Source organism: Pongo abelii, chromosome 3, assembly GCF_028885655.2.
Source record: "Pongo abelii isolate AG06213 chromosome 3, NHGRI_mPonAbe1-v2.0_pri, whole genome shotgun sequence".
Lineage (NCBI taxonomy): Eukaryota > Metazoa > Chordata > Mammalia > Primates > Hominidae > Pongo > Pongo abelii.
Genome location: NC_071988.2, coordinates 164,018,912 through 164,038,294, shown reverse-complemented (window position 1 = coordinate 164,038,294; position 19,383 = coordinate 164,018,912). Strand labels below are relative to the sequence as shown.

Below are 19,383 nucleotides of genomic sequence, written 5' to 3'. Positions count from 1 at the left end.
CTCCATATCCCCTCCAGAACCTGTTGTTTCCTGACTTTTTAATGATCGCCATTCTAACTGGTGTGAGATGGTATCTCATTGTGGTTTTGATTTGCATTTCTCTGACGGCCAGTGACGATGAGCATTTTTTCATGTGTCTGTTGGATGCATAAATGTCTTCCTTTGAGAAGTGTCTGTTCATATCCTTTGCCCACTTTTTGATGGCGTTGTTTGATTTTTTTTCTTGTAAATTTGTTTAAGTTCTTTGTATATTCTGGATATTATCCGTTTGTCAGATGGGAAGATTATAAAAATTTTCTCGCATTCTGTAGGTTGCCTGTTCACTCTGATGGTAGTTTATTTTCCTGTGCAGAAGCTCTTTAGTTTAATTAGATCCCATTTGTCAATTTTGGCTTTTGCTGCCATTGCTTTTGGTGTTTTAGTCATGAAGTCCTTGCCCATGACTGTGTCCTGAATGGTATTGCCTAGGTTTTCTTCTAGGGTTTTTATGATTTTAAGTCTAACATTTAAGTCTTTAATCCATCTTGAATTAATTTTTGTACAAGGTATAAGAAGGGATCCAATTTCAGCTTTCTACATATGGCTAGCCAGTTTTCCCAGCACCATTTATTAAATAGGGAATCCTTTCCCCATTGCTTTTGTCAGGTTTGTCAAAGATCAGACAGTTGTAGATGTGTGGTATTATTTCTGAGGACTCTGTTCTGTTCCACTGGTCTATATCTCTGTTTTGGTACCAGTACCGTGCTGTTTTGGTTACTTTAGCCTTGTAGTGTAGTTTGAAGTCAGGTAGCGTGATACCTCCAGCTTTCTTCTTTTGGCTTAGGATTGTCTTGGCAATGCGGGCTCTTTTTTGGTTCCATATAAACTTTAAAGTAGTTTTTTGCAATTCTGTGAAGAAAGTCATTGGTAGCTTGATGGGGATGGCATTGAATCTATAAATTACCTTGGGTAGTATGGCCATTTTCACGATATTGATTCTTTGTATCCATGAGCATGGAATGTTCTTCCATTTGCTTGTGTCCTCTTTTATTTCATTGAGGAGTGGTTTGTAGTTCTCCTTGAAGAGGTCCTTCATATCCCTTGTAAGTTGGATTTCTAGGTATTTTATTCTCTTTGAAGCAATTGCGAATGGGAGTTCACTCATAATTTGGCTCTCTGTTTGTCTGTTATTGGTGTATAAGAATGCTTGTGATTTTTGTACATTGATTTTGTATCCTGAGACTTTGCTGAAGTTGCTTATCAGCTTAAGGGGATTTTGGGCTGAGACGATGGGGTTTTCTAAATATACAATCATGTCATCTGCAAACAGGGACAATTTGACTTCCTGTTTTCCTAAATGAATATCATTTATTTCTCTCTCCTGCCTGATTGCCCTGGCCAGAAATTCCAACACTATGTTGAAGAGGAGTGATGAGAGAGGGCATCCCTGTCTTGTGCCAGTTTTCAAAGGGAATGCTTCCAGTTTTTGCCCATTCAGTATGATATTGGCTGTGGGTTTGTCATAAATAGCCGCTATTATTTTGAGATATGTCCCATCAATACCTAGTTTATTGAGAGTTTTTATCATGAAAGGCTGTTGAATTTTGCCAAAGGCCTTTTATGCTTCTATTGAGATTATCATGTGGTTTTTGTCTTTGGTTCTTTTTATATGATGGATTATATTTATTAATTTGTGTATGTTGAACCAGCCTTGCATCCCAGGGATGAAGCCCACTTGATCATGGTGGATAAGCTTTTTGATGTGCTGCTGGATTTGGTTTGCCAGTATTTTATTCAGAATTTTTGCATTGATGTTCTTCAGGGATATTGGTCTAAAATTCTCTTTTTCTGTTGTGTCTCTGCCAGGCTTTGGTATCAAGATGATGCTGGCCTCATAAAATGAGTTAGGGAGGAAGACTCCCCATTTTTCTATTGATTGGAATGGTTTCAGAAGGAACAGTACCAGCTCCTGTTTGTACCTCTGGTAGAATTTGGCTGTGAATCCATCTGGTCCTGGACTTTTTTTGGTTGGTAGGCTATTAATTATTGCCTGAATTTCAGAGCCTGTTATTGGTCTATTCAGGGATTCAACTTCTTCCTGGTTTAGTCTTGGGATGGTGTATATGTCCAGGAATTTATCCATTTCTTCTAGATTTTCTAGTTGATTTGCATAGAGGTGTTTATAGCATTCTCTGATGGTAGTTTGTATTTCTGTGGGATAGGTGGTGATATCCCCTTTATCATTTTTTATTGCGTCTATTTGATTCTTCTCTCTTTTCTTCTTTATTAGTCTTGCTAGCGGTCTATCAATTTTGTTGATCTTTTCAAAACAGCAGCTCCCGGATTCATTGATGTTTTTGAAGGGTTTTTTTGTGTCTCTGCCTCCTTCAGTTCTGCTCTGATCTGAGTTATTTCTTGCCTTCTGCTAGCTTTTGAATGTGTTTGCTCTTGCTTCTTAAGTTCTTTTAATTATGATGTTAGGGTGTTGATTTTAGATCTTTCCTGCTTTCTCTTGTGGGCATTTAGTGCTATAAATTTCCCTCTACACACTGCTTTAAATGTGTCCCAGAGATTCTGGTATGTTGTGTGTTTGTTCTCATTGGTTTCAAAGAACATCTTTATTTCTGCCTTCATTTCGTTACATACCCAGTAGTCATTCAGGAGCAGGTTGTTCAGTTTCCATGTAGTTGAGCGGTTGTGGGTGAGTTTCTTAATCCTGAGTTCTAGTTTGATTGCACTGTGGTCTGAGAGACAGTTTGTTATAATTTCTGTTCTTTTACATTTGCTGAGGAGTGCTTTACTTCCAACTCTGTGGTCAGTTTTGGAATATGTGTGATGTGGTGCTGAGAAGAATGTATATTCTGTTGATTTGGGGTGGAAGGTTCTGTAGATGTCTATTAGGTCTGCTTGGTGCAGAGCTGAGTTCAATTCCTGGATATCCTTGTTAACTTTCTGTCTTGTTGATCTGTCTAATGTTGACAGTGGGGTGTTAAAGTCTTCCATTATTATTGTGTGGGAGTCTAAGTCTCTTTGTAGTTCTCTAAGGACTTGCTTTATGAATCTGGGTGCTCCTGTATTGGGTGCATATATATTTAGTATAGTTATCTCTTCTTGTTGAATTGATCCCTTTACCATTATGTAATGGCCTTCTTTGTCTCTTTTCATCTTGGTTGTTTTGAAGTCTGTTTTATCAGAGAGTTGGATGGCAACCCCTGCTTTTTTTTTTTTGTTTTCCATTTGCTAGGTAGATCTTCCTCCATCTCTTTATTTTGAGCATGTGTGTCTCTGCACGTGAGATGGATCTCCTGAATACAGCACACTGATGGGTCTTGACTCTATCCAATTTGCCAGTCTGTGTCTTTTAATTGGAACATTTAGCCCATTTACATTTAAGGTTAATATTGTTATGTGAATTTGATCTTGTCATTATGATGTTAGGTGGTCATTTTGCTCGTTAGTTGATGCAGTTTCTTCCTAGCCTCAAAGGTCTTTACAATTTGGCATGTTTTTGCAGTGGCTGGTACTGGTTGTTCCTTTCCATGTTTAGTGCTTCCTTGAGGAACTCTTGTGAGGCAGGCCTGGTGGTGACAAAATCTCTCAGCATTGTTTTGTCTGTAAAGGATTTTATTTCTCCTTCACTTATGAAGTTTAGTTTGGCTGGATATGAAATTCTGGATTGAAAATTCTTTTCTTTAAGATTGTTGAATATTGGCCCCCACCCTCTTCTGGCTTGTAGAGTTTCTGCTGAGAGATCTGCTGTTAGTCTGATGGGCTTCCCTTTGTGGGTAACCCAACCTTTCTCTCTGGCTGCCCTTAACTTTTTTTCCTTCCTTTCAACTTTGGTGAATCTGACAATTATGTGTCTTGGAGTTGCTCTTCTCGAGGAGTATCTTTGTGGCATTCTCTATATTTCCTGAATTTGAATTTTGGCCTACCTTACTATGTTGGGGAAGTTCTCCTGGATAATATCCTGCAAAGTGTTTTCCATCTTGGTTCCACTGTCCCTGTCACTTTCAGGTACACCAATCAGACATAGATTTGGTCTTTTCACATAGTCCCATATTTCTTGGGGGCTTTGTTCGTTTCTTTTTATTCTTTTTTCTCTACACTTCTCTTCTCGCTGCATTTCATTTATTTGATCTTCAGTCACTGATACCCTTTCTTCCACTTGATCAAATCGGGTACTGAAGCTTGTGCATGTGTCACGTAGTTCTCGTGCCATGGTTTTCATCAGGTCATTTAAGGTCTTCTCTACACTGTTTAATCTAGTTAGCCATTCGTCTAATCTTTTTTCAAGGTTTTTAGCTTCCTTGCGACGGGTTTGAACATCCTCCTTTAGCTCAGAGAAGTTTGTTATTACCGATCATCTGAAGCCTTCTTCTCTCATCAAAGTCATTCTCCATCTAGCTTTGTTCCATTGCTGGCGAGGAGCTGCATTCCTTTGGAGGAGAAGAGGCACTCTGATTTTTAGAATTTTCAGCTTTTCTGCTCTGGTTTCTCCCAATCTTTGTGGTTTTATCTACCTTTGGTCTTTGATGATGGTGACATACTGATGGGGTTTTGGTGTGGATGTCCTTTCTGTTTGTTAGTTTTCCTTCTAGCAGTCAGGACCCTCAGCTGCAGGTCTGTTGGAGTTTGCTGGAGGTCCACTCCAGATCCTGTTTGCCTGGGTATCACCAGCGGAGGCTGCAGAACAGCAAATATTGCAGAAGGGCAAATGTTGCTGCCTGATCCTTCCTCTGGAAGCTTCGTCTCAGAGGGGCACCCAGCTAATATGAGGTGTCAGTTGGCCCCTACTGGGAGGTATCTCCCAGTTAGGCTACTTGGGGGTCAGGGACTCACTTGAGGAGGCAGTCTGTCCGTTCTCAGATCTCAAACTCCGTGCTGGGAGAACCACTACTCTCTTCAAACCTGTCAGACAAGGACGTTTAAGTCTACAGAAGTTTCTGCTGCCTTTTGTTCAGCTATGCCCTGCCCCCAGAGATGGAGTCTACAGAGACAGGCAGGCCTCCTTGAGCTGTGGTGGGCTCCACCCAGTTCCAGCTTCCTGGCTGCTTTTTTACTTACTCAAGCCTCAGCAATGGCAGATGCCCCTCCCCCAGCCTCACTGCTGCCTTGTAGTTTGATCTCAGACTGCTGTGCTAGCAATGAGCAAGGCTCCGTGGGCGTGGGAACCTCGGAGCCAGGCATGGGATATAATCTCCTGGTGTGCCGTTTGCTAAGACCATTGAAAACGCACATTATTAGGGTCAGAGTGTCCCGGTTTTCCAGGTACCATCTGTCACGGCTTCCTTTGCTAGGAAAGGCACATTGGTTCTCAAAGAGTAATTCCAGCATGAGCATCTTCCAAGAACTTGTTAGAAATGCACATTCTCTGGCCCTTCCCAGAACTACTGGACCAGAAACTCTACATGTGGGGCCCAGCAATCAGTGTTTTAATTAGCTCACCAGGTGATTCTGATGTACACTTAAGTTTGATAACCACTAGTCTAGTGTAAGGATATTGTTACATTTTTAACATCTTTTTTGAGATACAATTCATATATACTTACCAGATGATAACACCCACCCATTTAAAGTGTTTGGTGTAGATTGTAGAATGTGATGTTTCAGAAGAAAATAGAGATTATGTGATTACATATAACTTTGCCTTACAACAGTGTTGTAGCGAGGATTTAGTCTTGAAGTTTGAATTATTATAGTACATAGACATTGTACATAATTAGAAATTAATTCTAAATCATGGGGCATTATTCGGGGTTCAAATAAGTCTATTTTCAGAAAATTATACATTTGATATTCATGTGATCATGAGACTCTTCCCAGAGAGGGTCGTGCTCTACACTCTTGGGGGAAAGGAATGCTAATATCGTGAAGCTTCCCAAAAATCCAAGAGAACTGGGTTCAAAAAGCTTCCAGATAGCTGAACACATGGAGGTTCCTGGAGGGCGGTACACCCAGGGAGCGCATGGAGGCTCCGTATCCCTTCCCTCATACCTTGCCCCACACATCTCTTCATCTGTATTATTTGTAATACCTTTATAATAAACTGGTAAACATATTAAAGGGTACAATGCAGTAGTTTTTAGTATATTGACAGAGTTGTACACCTATCACTACAATAATTTTAGTACCTGTTCAGTACTCCTAAATGAAACCCCATTTCCATTACCAGTGTCTCCCCAAATGCCATCCCCCCAGCCCTTGGGAACCACTAGGTTTGCCTCTTCTGGACATTGCATATAAATAGATTCATACAATTTGTGGTCCTATGTGAATGCTGTCTTTCATTTAGCATAACATTTTCCAGGTGCATCCTTGTTGTCAGACATTTTTTATTCCTCTGTAAAGTTCCCTCTTTGTGAGTATTCTGTGCAGTCATTCCCAGAGTATTAACATTCAGCTAATGAACGATTCCCCACAACAAAATAGGGGCATATGTGCATATGTGTTTGTCTGGGGTGGGGCGATGTGTGATTATATTTGTACATGTGGGCTTTAATTTTGTAGTTTCCTTTTTCTAGAGACTACTAAAAAGCTCAGGGCCAATTTTGTGATTCATCTACTTCAAATGTATAGCATTCTTTAATAAGCTTTCACTATATATGTGTGTGTGTGTGTATGTGTGTGTGTGTGTGTGTTGGCCTCATTCTTAGCTCCATTTTATGACATTACTCTTGCATTTACTATTTCTTTCTCACTTTTTATTCCTGATATCTTACTGAATTTGATGTATCCATGTAAACTGCCTTAAATTCTTTTTGGAATATGGCAGGGTGTAAATACTTAAATAACAATAAAATCACATAAACTACTCACTATATCCTATACTCAAGACTCTTCCTAAATTTACTCTTAGCAACCTTCAATACAAGCTGAAAATACTAAATTTTTTCAAACTGCAAAATATCTGTTTTCTTACATCTGAATTTATGTGTTTTCAAAATGATGTCTGTTTTCTCAACTATTTGAGAAAATCATGCCATTATATTTATTATATGCTTTAGAGTTTTCAAATCACTTTGACTGTTCTTTTGTTTTTGAAAATAGAATTACAATAGATGTCATCTTTTGTTCAGTTTTGTTTCATAATTTAATTTTATAACATAAATTCCAGAATTTTATAACACTAATAGCTTTATTTGATTTTGTGATAAAGATTTTTTCTATTGAAGAAAATAGACTAGAACAAAAGTGAGAAAAAGACATATTAGAGCTGTCAAGATATATTATTTTTGCCAGAAAAGAAGGGGAAAGATGCCTTCCACTTCACAAGAATGAGCCGATTTTGTAGCAGCTGCTCTTGAAATAGATAGGTTTATTGAAAACTCCTAGTATCTGTAGTTGCCATTTAAAAAAATACCTTTCATATAACAAAAAGCTCATATGCATATGTTCAGGGTACATATTGTTAAGTATTACCTGGTCATAAAGTTAAATGGCAACCGAGACCACTGTGTAGACCTACCATGGGTTCAGCTTGACCATGAGAAACATGTGGTTGACAGACTGTGGAAGCCCATATTCCAACAAGCATTTGATGAGCTTCATCTTTTTTTCCTCTGTGGTTTGACTACATACATACAATTTTATTGTGTATGTTAATAACTTAAAAGCTGCTAATGTATCATGTGGTTCCTGAACAGAGAATTGAGCTGATTTTTGATACACTGAATAATAAAAGATGTGATGTTTCAGAAGAAAATAGACATTATAACTTTGCCGTACAACAATGTTGTAGCAAGGATTTAGTCTTGAAGGTTGAATTATTATAGTACATAGACATTGTACATAATTAGAAATTAATTCTAAATCATGGGACATTATTTGGGGTTGAAATAAGTCTATTTTCAGAAAATTATACATTTGATATTCATGTAGTCAGTTATAACCTTCCATTATGCAATCCTTAAAGTTAGTTTATAAATTAAAATTTCATCACAGAGGTTATGATTTCAGATCATAATGGAAAGTGGAAACTCTGTTGCATTTCTATTTATGGCAAGGTAAAAGAAAGTCACATTTCTTTGCAGTATGCTTTATTTTGTTTTATCATAAATATTTATATGTGTAGTTTGCTATCTTTGCCCACATCCCCTGAATAACAAAAGTACCCTAATAACCTTGGCACTAGTGCTAAGATGAAAGGAAGATGAAAAATATCCCATTTTTTAAAAAGCCTTAGGGATTTTAGGATGTCAGCATACTAGTACTAGGGAAAATAAATTTATGTGTGTATATTTTTAAAATTTTGAGCTCAATTTTAAATTTAGTAGTTGCCCTTTGAATAGCTTTACCTCCAACTAAATGTTAAAATGGCATTAGCATGTTTTGTCAATATGTTTCTGAACATATTTTCTTCTGGAGTTTGAAAAGGAAGCAAAATTTCAATTTATCACAATCAAGGAAAAAACAAACTAAAAGAGTCTTGGAAGAATCTAGACTTGTGTGTGTGGAGGACTGGAAGAGAAAAAGAAGCTTTTTAATTCATTTAGGGTCTGACGAGGTAAAAGCATATGTGAACTTCCCTCTCTAATTCTCATGGCTTGGGCTCCTGGGCAGGGTGGATAGTATGGGTCTTCAGTCAGGCAGGGCATTCTTTTCCCTACAAAGGTAAGCTTTCTGTTCAGGCAGATCATGTGGACTGTTTCCACCAGCAGCTAAGAAAGAAAGTTGCTACAAGGTAAGTAGTCAGCACTCCTCATAGATATTGACTTCTCCTCTAAGGAAAATGCTCAGCAATCTGATATTTTTGCCACATCCCTGCAAAAAATAAATGTTGAATCAGCATTCTTACATATAAAAGAAGGCTTTTGCATCTTTATCCTTGTATAGCTTTATGTCTCCATTGGAACCAATAAATCTAAATTCAAGGTTCAGTATTTCAACGTTAAACAAAAATTATATTGAAGTGCCTACAAAAGTGTAGTTAACGTATTTCCCCATTTCTTTTGGAATATGTACCTGAGGTCTATAGATATGTGTTTCTGTTGGATCAGTGTTGAAAGGCAAACTAGATGTCTTCTGGTCCAAAACTTCACAGTGTCTTATGTTAAGGTGTATATTCGTCTAATAAAGTTTTTTTTTGTTTTTTGTTTTTTGTTTTTTCTTGCGGGGGGACAGAGTCTTGTTGTGTCATCCAGGCTGGAGTGCAGTGGCGCCATCTTGGCTCACTGCAACCTCCGCCTCCCAGGTTCAAGCGATTCTCCTGCCTCAGCCTCCCAAGTAGCTGGGACTACAAGTGCGCACAACCATGCCCAGCTAATTTTTGTACTTTTAATAGAGACGGGATTTCACCATGTTTACCAGGATGATCTTGATCTCTTGACCTCAGGTGATCCACCCGCCTCGGCCTCCCAAAGTGCTGGGATTACAGGCATGAGCCACCACACCCAGCCTAATAACGTAATTATTTTTTAATCTGGATATTGTTCTTAACTCTGTACTAGCCCTTCAGTTGAGTTTTGTGGTAGATTTTTCAATTGAAGACTCTGCACCTTGAATCTAATATGAAAGCTCTGTGATTCTCCCTGGTATGATGGTGTGATGGTGTGGTGCTGTGATGATGGTGTGGTGGTGTAATAGTGTGATGGTGGGCAAGAGCAGACACACTGGATGCTGTAGGATGTTCCCTTTATGCGCCTGAACTGATTCCACTGCAAGGAGTTATGCTTTTCTGAGTAATTTATACAGAATTACTAGAGCAAGCTTAGATCTCTGTGTTTGAGGAAATAGTCTAACTAAAGTCATTTCAAAGAATCACTTTTGTTTGACAAAGTGAATTTAGCATACTTGCAAGACTTGTGATCCAAATAAAGTAACTGAAATTGAAAAGTAAATTGGAATGAATTTTTTCATATTACTTTTACTTGCTTTGGAGACCAAAGTTACAGATATATATATATGTGTGTGTGTGTGTGTGTGTATGTGTGTATATATATATGTATATATGTACATATATGCATTTATATATGACATTTTATATTTTCTATATTAATATATCATGCTATACATTGTATTTAGAACATACAATATATAAAAATTATTTAAATGCTTTTTGCTTAAATCTAATTTGATCATGTTTATAAACCTCATTTTCATTCAAATGACCCGATCATTGTGACTCCTGAGATATATATGTGTATTCTTATGCTATCTTTTCAGCCACTAAATTTAATATTAATTTTAAAATTCCAACATTTCTGTATCTCATTAAAATAAGACAAATTGAGAAAAGAATAGGTATAAATTAACCATTCCCAAATATGTCGGACTATATACTTTGCTTTTTATTTTCATGGGGTAATGAAATGTCACAAGTTTCTGGTAACAGAATAAAATGTTTATTTACACATTAATTGTTATTCTCTTAAAAGTCAATTTTCAAACTCCTTCCATTTCTATGTACTTGTAACTTTTTTTTGCTAATGGTATTTTAAGACTGCAGCATTTGGAAAGGACCTTGGAGATTACCTAGTGACCCTGCCAAGTAAGGCAGGGATTCTTTTTACAACATCCCTGACAGATTGTCAGCTAACCTTTACTTGCACATGTACGGTAGCAGGGAGTTTGTTACTTTGGGTATCAACCCATTCCATTTTTGGACAGCTATATGATTTATAAAACTTATCTTCTTGTTAAGCTGAAATCTGTTAACCCATAACTTCCAATTATTGATCCATTCACCTGCCTGGATCAACCATCACCTTCCTTAGGTGAGCCTGTCAAATATTGGAATATGGTTTCTGTGTTCTGTTTAATTTTTAAAATCCCTTTAGGATGTGAAAGTCGGTCCAACTCCTGCTCTTCCTGAAAGATATTGCTACCATTTCTCAATGCAGTCTTCATTTTAATACTCTTTATAAGTAATTACGAGCAAAATCAAATACCATGTTCTAAATTTAATATGAAGAACACAGAGTAAAATAAGGCAAATGTCTGCCTGTTTTCCCTTTTTCCTTCCAGTTGTACAGTGCTTACTAAGTAGCAAGCACTTTTCTAACTACTTTACAGATATTAATTGCTCTAATTCTAATGGCTGAGACCCCTTGGCAAGGGTAGGTGGTAGGGACTCCAGACAGGCAGGGTGTTATCTGTGAATTAAATCTTCTAACTTGTGCATTAACTCCATGGATTTTTAACCTATGGATTAAGTCTTAAAGAAACAACCACAGAGGGGTTAAATGACATGCAAAAGGCCTTACAGCTAAGACGTGGTGGAACCAGGCCCTCTTACTCTGAGTCCTAGTTTCCAAGAGCCTAGGCTGATAAACTTACACTCATGTCTTTATTCCTGGATCCATAAAATGCATGACCTTTTTAAAGGAACTTTGTCTCACTGTGTAATAAATTTAAAACTGTAATCCTTTATGGTATATATTGTCATCTAGCAAGGTTTCTCCTGAGTTATTCTGGGGTACTTGATACTGTACAATGAAATATAAATTAATACATTTTTATTCTAATTGGCTCTAGCCATCAAGGAAGAACGGTGGCCTAAATGAGCATTATATATTTCCTGTGCTTTAAGAAATGGGGCTGAGTTTTTTGGTAGGATATACTTATACCCAATGATAGCTAATTAATAAATGGTTTTGGGCTCTACAACCAAACACTTATATACGTAAGTAAATAAATTTTTAAAGTAGAAATCCCATGGGCCAGTTTCGCTGGGCAGGGTGAGATTCCTGCATTGAAAAATCGTGAAAGGTGCAAAACCAAAAATCAGTCACGTATGTATAGCAAGTAGATATTCTATAACTAATTTGTGGTTAATTCTTGAGTTAAGCCAGACCACAAAATCTTAACTAAAATCTTGAAGTAGGTAATTTAACTTGGTTCAAATTCACTTGAGTTTCCTACTAAGTAGCACAATGCTGTCAAAGGGAACAGAATACCAGAAAATAGTTGCAGTTACCCAGAACCAGCTTGTCTTCAAGAAGATCCACCCAGAGTACAGAATTGGAAAGTGAACTGGCAAGTCAGTCCTGAGCTAGCTATATGTTATGCCATTGGTAGAATGGAGCCATGTCTCAAGGGTCTACCTACTGCCCCAAAATGCTTTAGAGCCTATATAGGCTGACCTTGGTTGATTTAAGTTGACTATGAGTTGCTTCTTCCAAAAATATGTTATTTTATCCTAGATTATTATTCCACTATGCCAGAATCCATATACCATAAGGAGTGTAAGGTTCTGGACACTCTCTTTTATCAAACAAGTAAGCAATTTTTGAGTGCATATTATTTACCAAGCACAATGCTTTGCGTTGAAGATGCATATATGAATATGTTGTGTTCCTTCTCATGAAAAACCTCAAAATCTACTAAGAGAGAATCACATACAGATACATGATGATAGATTAAGTCTTTTAGGGTATTAAGTACAAACTACTTAATGGAAACAGAATTTCTGCTTTTGGAAACAGAAATAAGGGAGTGATTAAGCAAGTAGGAGGGGTAAGAAAAATATGGGACACTGTCAGGGGCTGCAGGGAGAAAGCGAACTTTAAGCTGGTATTATTACCAGATAGGTAAGTTTAAGAAAGAACACCCTCCACCCACAGGAGACATTGATGATTCTTGTTTTTTAAAAGTTATTGCTTACTCTAGAAATGTCACCATGTTTTGCTGGATGCCTATGACTGGGATGTATTGACAATAAATATTAAAAGTTGATTACTTTATCAAGTTATGTTCTCTGACAAAGTAATGACCTTAAGAAAAACTAGAAAAGTGACTAAATATCCAGGTTTATACGCCCTTATCTCCCTCAACAAACACATTGATTTGGTTTTTAGGTGATTTCTAACCTGCCTGCACTTTTCTGCTTTATAGTTTATCAGACGGCAGCAGGCAAGACTATATTTGGGTGAGAAATCTGTGAAACAAAAACATAATCTTTCCCATTATTTTCAATTTTAGTTGTGACCACCTCTCAATTGTTGTAAACACCATCACCATTCAACCCAATCTCAATCCTTCATTCTTAGAAATAGGGAAAACTGTATTAGAACTAGACATCTTACAACAGATAATAAGTTGATTTTGTCCAAGAATCCTCCTCAACAGGTTTTTAATATTGGATTAAAAATTGGCAGTGACATTTAAAATATTACTTCTGAAAAGTAGAATTTTTAGTTTCCTATTTTGTTTTTAAAAGTCTTGAACCCTTCCCATTTCTGAGTATTTCATTCATAAGTGTTAAATGGTATATGAGAGTGGTATATGAATTCTGCAGTGCCTTAAACGTAATATTGAACTGGAGAGTGTGTGGTCTCTTGTACTACTGTATGTTTTTGGAATAGACAACAGAGTGGACCTGAAATTGCTTCCTCAAAGTTGCTTTCAGGGAAAAAGAAAAAATCAAGCACAATCTGAGAAATAATGGCACAGTAATATTGTGCTGTGTATTTTAAAACCATTTTTGAAAATGAGGAGTTGTTTTTATTTGAGTGAGTCCAAGACACCAGAATTAGTCCTCAATTTCAAGGCTTTTTAATAATATGATCTGATGAAAATGTCAAATCAGTATAAAATATCAAATAATGATTACCCTCAATTTAAATATTGTGATCGTAAGCTTCTGAAATTTATTAAGATATAATGCACTTATTTATGGAGCAACTAGGTTATGCATGGCCCAAATACAGGATACTGTTAGAGAGAACAGCACTTAGTTCCCCTAGAGGACCTTGACTTGTATGGTATTTTTATATATGATTCTTTAGTATATGGCACATTAGGTAGATAAAATATGTTCTTTGCCCTAAGCTAACTCCAGTATAGTAGGGGAGGCAAGAAATACAAAATGGAGAAAATGCAAGGCTACATGCTGTGAATGCCATCTGGTTGAATCCAGAAAGTGCAATACATGCTCACAGGAGGAAGCTGACACCCTATGATGCTTTCTTTGCCTGGAGCATTTGAGTTGGGTCTTAAGGAATAGTAGATATAGATATATAGACAGAGAGATAAAATTTTTGCTAAATTGTAGGCACTGTAGATTCTAGAAATGTTTAATAAGCAGAATGGGCACTACACAAAGAGGTAACGGATATGCAGAAAGTTTTAAGGAGTAAAAAAGCAAATTTTGATATAATTTTAGCATGAATAGTTCAAGGAAATAGAATATTACCAGTTCTGGATTTTGTGCCTTCATTGTTTGCCTGTGAATATGTGAGAATATCCATAATCTTTATACACAGGCAAATTAGAAATAGGCTAAACTATTTCTTGTTTAGCCTGTAGGTCTTTGTTTATGTTCATACCAATACCAACTGACCTCTTAATTTCAAGTCCAACACTGGGAGTGTATATGTCAAACTATCTTTTAAAATACCTACTTAGACTTTATCTTTATCATAAGTGAAAATAGATAAATTCAGCTTTATTCTCACATTCCATCACTAACCAACACTGAGGAGGAAGAATAACAAAAACTATTTTAAGAGGCAGCCAATAAAGAACTTGATTATAGGTTACGTTTCTGTAACTTTAGAGTGAAATAAGCAGATAAAATACTGCAGAAAGGAAAGGCTGATGAGTGATTTTTAACATCCTATTAAAATGGAATATTTATTGTTACAAAAGATCGTGTGAAATGTGCTACTACATTTCCTAATTTTTGATTTGTGTGATGAGATATTTATATGTTCCCATCTTCTCCCAGTGTAATTACTTCCATGGTGCCTGTCTTTCTGGAATATGTGTATGCTGCCATCACAAACAGTACGATACTCTAAAATTTAAAAGAAAACTTGTCTCCTTAGCATTTAGCACAAATGACCTCTCAACCATGTGTGGTTCACAGATGAAGGGTGAAAACTCACTAATCAAACAGAGCCTTCAGAGTTCCCAAGCAACCAGGACAAGAGACAAGGTATATTTGAGTTGTAAAATGCAGCTCAAAAGTTGGTGTCTCCCTAATTTACTCTTTTCACTAGTATTGTTCAGATTCCCCAAGGCAACTAGAGGACAGTAGACCTCCAAGTTAATGAATGTACCCTATTATCACCATGGACATCAAGTATTAATGTCATCAACACTTTGCAGATTTAGATTTTCCATTTTAGCCCTTGAGGCTGTTCATTTCCTTGTAAAATATGTGTGTGTTTTTAGGCTTAGCTGCTTCCAGATATTTTTGGCACTTTGTTACCAACCAAAACATCTGACAAGTAGCTTCTTTCTGAGGCCTGAATCTTATGTTGTTCTGGGAATCAAAAGTCCTTGAGGCTGACTTTTTTCATGTTCCTATCACTTACTTCATTAGTGAGATTAAATGTTTCCAGGTACCACAACACCTTGTTATATTTATATAGCCTCTGTTACATAAACCAATGTGCCTAATTCCCTAACCAAAGGTTTCCCTGAAAGTTTAGCATTCAGAAAAGGGAGACAACTGAATATTTTATCTTCTGTAGCTTGAATTCCTTTTTAAGTCAGATTTACTTAAGGTAGCAATGTTTAGAGAGTTCAAGCCTCTCTCACATAAAAGAAAATATTTCAAACTCAGCCTATTCAAATACTAATTTCTTTTGTTTTCGCTATCTTGGTTTGGTTAAAGCAGGGGTTCCCACTCCCCTGGTATCACATCTGTGGCCTGTTAAGAACCAGGTCACACAGCAGGAGGTGAGCAGTGGGTGAGCCAACAAAGCTTCATCTGTATTTACAGCCACAATCTGAGCTCTGCCTCCTGTCAGATCAACACAGACATTCGATTCTCATAGGAATTCAAACCCTATTACAAACTGCACATGCAAGGAATCTAGGCTACGTGCTCCTTATGAAAATCTAATGCCTGATGATCTGTCACTGTCTCCCATCACCCCCAGATGTGACCATCTAGTTGCAGGAAAACAAGCTCAGGGCTGTCACTGATTCCGCATTGTGGTGAGTTGTATAATTATTTTATTATATATTACAATGTAATAGAAATAAAGTACACAATAAATGTAATACACTCGAATCATCCCTAAACCATCACCCCTACCCCCAGGTCAGTGGAAAAATGGTCTTCCATGAAACCAGTTCCTGGTGCCAAAAAGTTTGGGGACTGCTGTGTTAAAGGATCCTTCTAATATTCCATGAACACAATTTTCTGTAAAAAAAAAAAAAAAAAAAAAAAATTTAATAGAAAATTGAATAAGATTATACAATGTTGAACAAATGCTATTTAAAACACTTAAGATTTAACCACTTTATGATTACTTATCCTGATGCCCTAGGATATGACATAGCTATCAAAGTCCTTTGAGTTAACTCAAACATCTGCTTAATTTCATTTTTGTAGTATTTTTAAGAATGTAATGAAAGTTATCTAATTTTAAAGTGCATATAAGAATCACATAAACAATAGGAAATAGTTTTCCTATTTGACAATGACCTGCTTTACTTTATGAATTGGGGATAGATGATTATATTTACCATAGCTTATTCTGCATAAGTTTGAAGTCCATCTGTACCTCAGATTCATGTGAATCACTATAAATGACAAGAATGAGTTCAGTGTTTCCATCTCTTTTTAGGTGGTGCTTTTTAGAAATCAGTGATTATCATTAATTAATAAACCATTAATAGTGGTTTATTTAACCATCAAACTTTAATGTATCACACTATTGAAAAGGGTGTTCTTGGTTGTTTTCTCCATGCCAATCAGTTCCATAGTTAGTATTACTTTGGAATTATAAATGCAAAAAGTAGGTCCACAAAAAAATTAATTATTAAAATAGTGACAACATCAGGAATCTTGAAGTTTCAAACTAGTAAGTGGAGTCTAACATACACACATGCACACACAAACATATACACATGTACATACCTGGCCGCTCTTATCTCTTAGTAGGCAATCTTTAGTGAATGATTATAGTTGAAATTGACTGATTTTAAAGCAGCCACACAAGCTGAGTGGAACACATCATTCTGAATAAGTTAACACAGATATAGAGACTTTCATCTATTCTGCTCTTACAGACAGTACATAATAAAGATTAACTGTCCCTTATGTGTATTGTTATCTCCATCTCCCAAATACTCGATGCCCAACAATGCCATTAGCTGTCAGTGGATGTATTTAAGCATGACATAGGAATCTTTTGTGACTGACTATCCAGTCTCCTGTGAGCACAGCACTAGTCTTAGCAATTGATCAGAAAATATTAAAATAAATGTTGTAGACCCAGTCCAGTCAATCAGATACCCACAATTAAGTCAGTTCACAAGAAAAAAAAAATGGGACCCTCTGGACTATCTTTGGAATTATCTCACTTTTATATTATTGTGTGTATGTGGTGAACTATCTGAAATGCTGTTTTCAGCTCCAATGGCAATCATTCTCCCTATCATCATGAAGCATCTTTTCTCTAAGCAGCACAATAAGGATAGCAAAACCCATTTCAGTCTCAATTTAAGTTTAATTCCCAGGTGGAACTTGAAATGAGGCTGTAACGAACTTGAACTTGCAGCAGTGATTATCTCATACATGCATATAAAAGTGTTCAGATACAGTAGTGGTGTTTCCAGATGCTAAAGTCACTTCTTCAGAAACAGGTTAAAAAAAAAATTAGGGTGTTGTGGTTGGGCATATTGTTGCATTGAGCGTGGGGCAGCCAGCCAGGTTTTGTTTTATTTTACTTTATACTTAACAGAGATTGACAGAGCAGCATACAGTATGATCAGAGAATTTTTTAAATGACCTGTATAAAAATATTTCCTTCAGAAGTTTCCAAGTGAATGTATAAAACAGCAATGTTATCCAAAGACAATACATGAAGGTGAGAGTTGATTAGAATTATAAAATAAAAAACAGAGCAGATCTCCCCAGTGTCCTAAGAATTGCCTAAAACCATTTGGGCTTTTAAGAAAACAAACTCATTCCTTTAGCTGTCGTATTTTATTCTAAAACAAACACTAAATTATATTTTGTGAGCAAGAATGATATATTCAAGTGCGAACAGATTAGGCCTCAAGCGGATTAGAGAATGGTCACTGGAGTCTATGTCACCGATAAAAATCAGCCCAAGAAATCAAGGAATACCTGAATTGGGGTTCTTATTGTAACATTCTTGCTCTCTGGTAGAGGTTAGCAATTAGCACCTTACTATCCTCCCACAGTTTTCTAGGTCTAGTTTATCGTTCATGGTTTCTTGGAGAAAAATTGGGAGATTCAGGTTAATTTTGAGTGAAACTCTCTGGCATATCTAAAGTATTTTCTGAGAAAGTGGGCCATGACTACAGGTACAATTTTAACTTTTCTCTGTGTGGAAATGTGGTAGCCATCCTTGGGACCTAGGACTAAGTCAGGATGACAATTTTTCCCAACAAAACAATGACACTAGCACCAATATCACCAATGTTTGTTTATAAAATACATGTTTCCTTTCTGTTAATGATACAATGTTAATGTTTTTGGTAGATCCAGCCTCACCACCATCTCTCTTCAGGTTCTCTCTCCTCATTGCCTTCTGGAAGCCTTGACTTTGTATTAGCTTTCCAAATACTTATCTGATCTGTGCACCAGCTGCTTAAGAACAGTTCAGTGGCCTGTCATACGGTTCTCCATCTCCCTCTCCTTTCCCTTCTCCACAATTTTTGTCCTCCCAGCCAACCCTCCAGGTCCTTGAAGTCACTGTCTTTTTCACACGCGGTCCCTGTTGGCCGTGTCCTTTCCCCTTCTCTGCCTAATAAACTCCCACATCTCTGTGAAGTCTCTCCCAGACAATACCTCTTCTGTGGCAGTTCATTGTTCCTTTGTCTATGCTTGAATGTCACTGTACAGACATTCATCTCTACAGTGATGTTTTAATTCATCTGTACAGAGTGATGTTTTAATATTGATTTGGGTATCATTTCCCCCTTTAGTCTTTGAGCCCTGAAGGCTGGAACTTTATCTTTCCAGCATCTAGTACAGTGCCTGGTACATGATGAATGAAGAGTTAGTTAGTTAGTTAGAAACTAAGAGGTAGAATTCGACAAGCAAATATAGAATTGCTGAAGTAGAATAGACTGTAGGCTTATAGAGAGTACCTAGGCCAATTCTCCCAAATACCATTTTAGTAAGTCAAGTTTAAGTAAGTACACACCACTAGTCAGAGCACCAAGCTCAGAACCCACTTCCCCAGTGTGTCCTGCTACTGTTCTTTTCTTTGCATAAATATGGTTCCCATTTGCCAAATCCCATCATTTTTAATGCATTTCCCCAAAGGGGAAAAAAGGCTTACATTTCATCAACAAAGTTCTTACACTTGTTAAAAAGCTCTAAAATGACTACACAAAAATCTGGGGGAAATTATTTGTACATGTCTTGTCTGTTGGAAATGCTCTATGTCTGTAAATGTTTCCAAAAGTGTAATATACAATACTTATTTAGCACAGCAAAATTGATGTCATGTTTTTTAGAAATACATCTGA

At 36.8% G+C, this 19,383-nt stretch overlaps 1 protein-coding gene across 8 annotated transcripts in view; it reads left to right on the top strand.

Moving 5' to 3' along the window:
• Window positions 1-19,383, top strand: part of INPP4B (inositol polyphosphate-4-phosphatase type II B) — an 829,855-nt gene that overhangs the window by 786,340 nt on the left and 24,132 nt on the right. The window contains exon 25 of one of the 8 annotated variants that reach the window (XM_054553366.1): window positions 15,810-15,867. Coding sequence (XP_054409341.1) covers window positions 15,810-15,855 — 46 coding nt within the window. The 3' untranslated portion in view covers window positions 15,856-15,867. 8 annotated transcript variants of the gene reach the window in all.